Raw genomic sequence first — 3,243 nt, forward strand, 5'->3', positions numbered from 1 at the left:
TGTTTTTTCAGTATTCTGATTTCTTTAATTTGATAGATTGCCTCCAGAATAGGTGCTGTTTGCGCACTGATTCCCTTGGATTTGATCTTTTGGTTGAATTATTCTGTTTGATACAGTTTTCCTCCGTAAAAAGAGGACACGTTTTTGTGGATAATTCTTCCTTAGATCTATACGTATCAGATACTCTTTGAAAAGTATATTAATGCAGGCAGATATGGAGGAAATAAACACATAAGTACCAACCAAGGGTGTATCTTCAACGAAACTTTTGCAAGCCACTTGCCAAGGTGGTAAAACATATCAGTGGTCATCCGAACAACAGTGGAAAAACAAATCCATTTACTTGGCACGCTGCTATTACACACATTTTTTAAGTATTCAGATGGTTCTGTTTAGCCAGGGACACTGGAACGATGTCAACCGTTGAACGGAACTCCAATTTAACATTTTTGTTCTTCTTCCACTAACGCTAAGCATATATTGAAGCAGTGAGTACGCCTAATCCATAATGTTGCACCACATATGCAGAAAGGCTTCCTGTTGAACACACTTGCGTCGCCGATACACTGAACTGGCGCTTTTCAACTTCACAGTCCTGTTCTGTCGGGGTGGTTGTTTTAACCATGAAACAACAACATGTCACATTGTTGATCATAGCTTACACCTATGAATACTAGAGGCAACATATGTTGAATATACTGTTAAAATTACCAGGTAATCGCAATCACCTGCAATATAAGCGAACGGTCGTCAATGCTCGGTTAACCAGAGGCAATCAAAGTCTGCTTTAAAACTGTTCCTCATGTCAATACAGTTCGATTGTGAGAACGGTTTAAAGTGCCCAGGGGATGTAAAACAAAATATGCAGTAAACTATTTTTGAATAGATTTTGAGGCTCACCTACCTGTGCATCTTTGTTCGTGCTGTGTACCATCCACGACTCGCGAATGATGAGACCAGTGCCGTGTCTTTTGGTATGTCTGGCCGACTGAATCACTCGCATTAACGGTATGTTACGAGGCGTGTTTTGACTGCCAAAAAAGGGAGCAGAATTTCTTGCGACATCACCTTTGAAAAGTGTTCAAACTGTGTTATTTGCTGATTGGGCCGTAAAGACACCTCAAGGGAACACATTGCCTCAGATTGATGTCTTAAGCTGGATTTATCGCCCAAAGAGGCCGGGCGCTGATCAGAACTATGCGTGTGTGCGTTTAGATTCGAGAGTTAGATTCGTTTTACCATGATCTTTGTGGAGGGTGCACATTCACTTGTTATCCGAAACCTAAAGTACACAATGTTGTAGACTGTATGATAAGTTCGGTGGAATAGCTGGGAAATGGGACCGGGAGAAAGGATTTTCGAGAAATGATCTGTTCTCTTTCTGAATGACAATCAGTTTGAATGAGAACAAGAGCTTAGACAGTGGGGGATAGTACAAAACACCTAGAGTATGCTCTGATCCATAGTGAACTGAAGTGCGCACCTTCGAGAAACTGGTGCTTGACGCAGAGGGAATTTCTTCGCTTCATTGTTCTTACTAGGAAGATTGAAATTTCTGGTAAACTTGGGGTAATTTTGTTTTCTCTCTTCTAAGGAGTGTTTCACTTTGGGGAGTCTGAATACACTGTTACAATTTTTGACCACCAATGACCTTAAAGATTCAAACAAAGAACTACGTGTTGCTCTACTGGTCTGAATTTTATTTGTCTGTTGTTTTCTTGAATAAATCCAGCCCTTCATCAATGAATTTAGAATGGAATTGAACAAAAAGTCAGGGGATAGAAGGAGGTATTAAGGTCATATTTTACTGTATCTACAACCTTCAAACTAGGTTTCACGTTGCGAGCAACACGAGCGCAGTTTTCTCGATGCTGCTGAGTAGTGTTTCCGATTCGAGAAAAACTGGTTAATCGACGAACAAACCACGTGATCCCTCATTAACATAGATTGAGGGGGAGAAAAAGTCGGACTACAGACACACTAGACTAGACATCAGACGTGTTACAGTTGGAAAAAACACCCGGACGGAAAAGCGTTTTTTGAGCCAAACTTTCCGCGTGGGTTTCTGACAGAATGGTGAGTTTGACGCGACAGTCAAACTGAGAGTATGGTAAGTGTCACATCAATCAGATAACTCCAGCGAGAATGTTGAACTCCCCCCGATGTCGATTTGATGGTTAGGTACTCTCAGCAGCCGACGCCAGGGATTCCGCGTTTGAAACAAATGGCGATAGGGATGAATAGTATAGACTGAGGCGAACTGAACTGAGCGTGGTTAACTGCTTAAGGCTGTGCAGAAGTGATCTGGGTTCGAGTAAACCCACAGTCTACTGGAGATGACACCACTGGGTTCGGACATCAGGATGTTCTCATTCGGGTTAGCACTAACATTCGAGGACGTAGTGCCTACGGTGGGGCTGGAAGTGACTTTCTGTCAACATCGTTCCACAGGCCAAAGATGATTAGAGGATAACGACACCTAGCCACCAGTGTGTGCACTGGGTGATGTTTATGACAGATTCAGGTGACGACACAAGAATTCCAAAAGTTGGCATGTTCCCATTGTATTTTGAAGTTGTTGGTCATCAATTGGACAAACTGATGGTAACCCTTTCAGGCTTACACTGGGTTACTTGCGTTCAGCCTAAGGGCAGTCTATTCCGCGAGGAGATCTATCGTCCTGAGTCAATGTGATGGATAAATCCGGAGAAGAGGATCAGTGTGTGACGTGGACAACGTTGACGGTAGTTCCAATCTTCGACAGAATTCGGCAAGCAAGTAGAAGCTTCTACTTGAAAATCAAGTGCCTACTGTCTCTGGTTTTATCCGCTTCACTTGTGTTTGTGGTCTCATCCAAGGTGATGATACGTTGCGAAAAGACCTTATTTTGGTCCTTGGATTACCGTGCACTTCACTGAACGAGTCAAGTTACTCTGTCGTTGTGTGAAGCAAAAGGTTTATCGAATAATGGAAATAGGACATGCGAAACGTGATTTGAAATGGTGAAAGAATTTAGAAAAGCGGATAAATATTCTCCCGTATGTAAGAAACGAACACGTAATAAATCTTAAAGGGAGAATTCGTTTCAGAGGGGTCTGGTAAACAATCGGTGGATCTATTGCTGGGCAACGTTTCGCTTTTGACACAAAAGCTTCGTCAGGCTAAGTGAGTAAGTAAGTCGGTTGATTGGGTTATAAGGCAGTCAGGGAACCAATCCGTAAGATTCCTTATGACTAGTGACTT

General features: G+C 42.4%; 1 protein-coding gene across 1 annotated transcript in view; it reads right to left on the reverse strand.

Moving 5' to 3' along the window:
* Positions 1-3,243, reverse strand: part of T265_13244 (hypothetical protein) — a gene marked incomplete at both ends in the record, with an annotated part of 18,826 nt that overhangs the window by 1,464 nt on the left and 14,119 nt on the right. Inside the window, one exon of the mRNA XM_009167945.1 lies at positions 901-1,031. Coding sequence (XP_009166209.1) covers positions 901-1,031 — 131 coding nt within the window. The remainder of the gene's footprint in view (positions 1-900; positions 1,032-3,243) is intronic.

Source organism: Opisthorchis viverrini (genome assembly GCF_000715545.1).
Source record: "Opisthorchis viverrini unplaced genomic scaffold opera_v5_49, whole genome shotgun sequence".
NCBI classification, from domain to species: Eukaryota; Metazoa; Platyhelminthes; class Trematoda; order Opisthorchiida; family Opisthorchiidae; genus Opisthorchis; species Opisthorchis viverrini.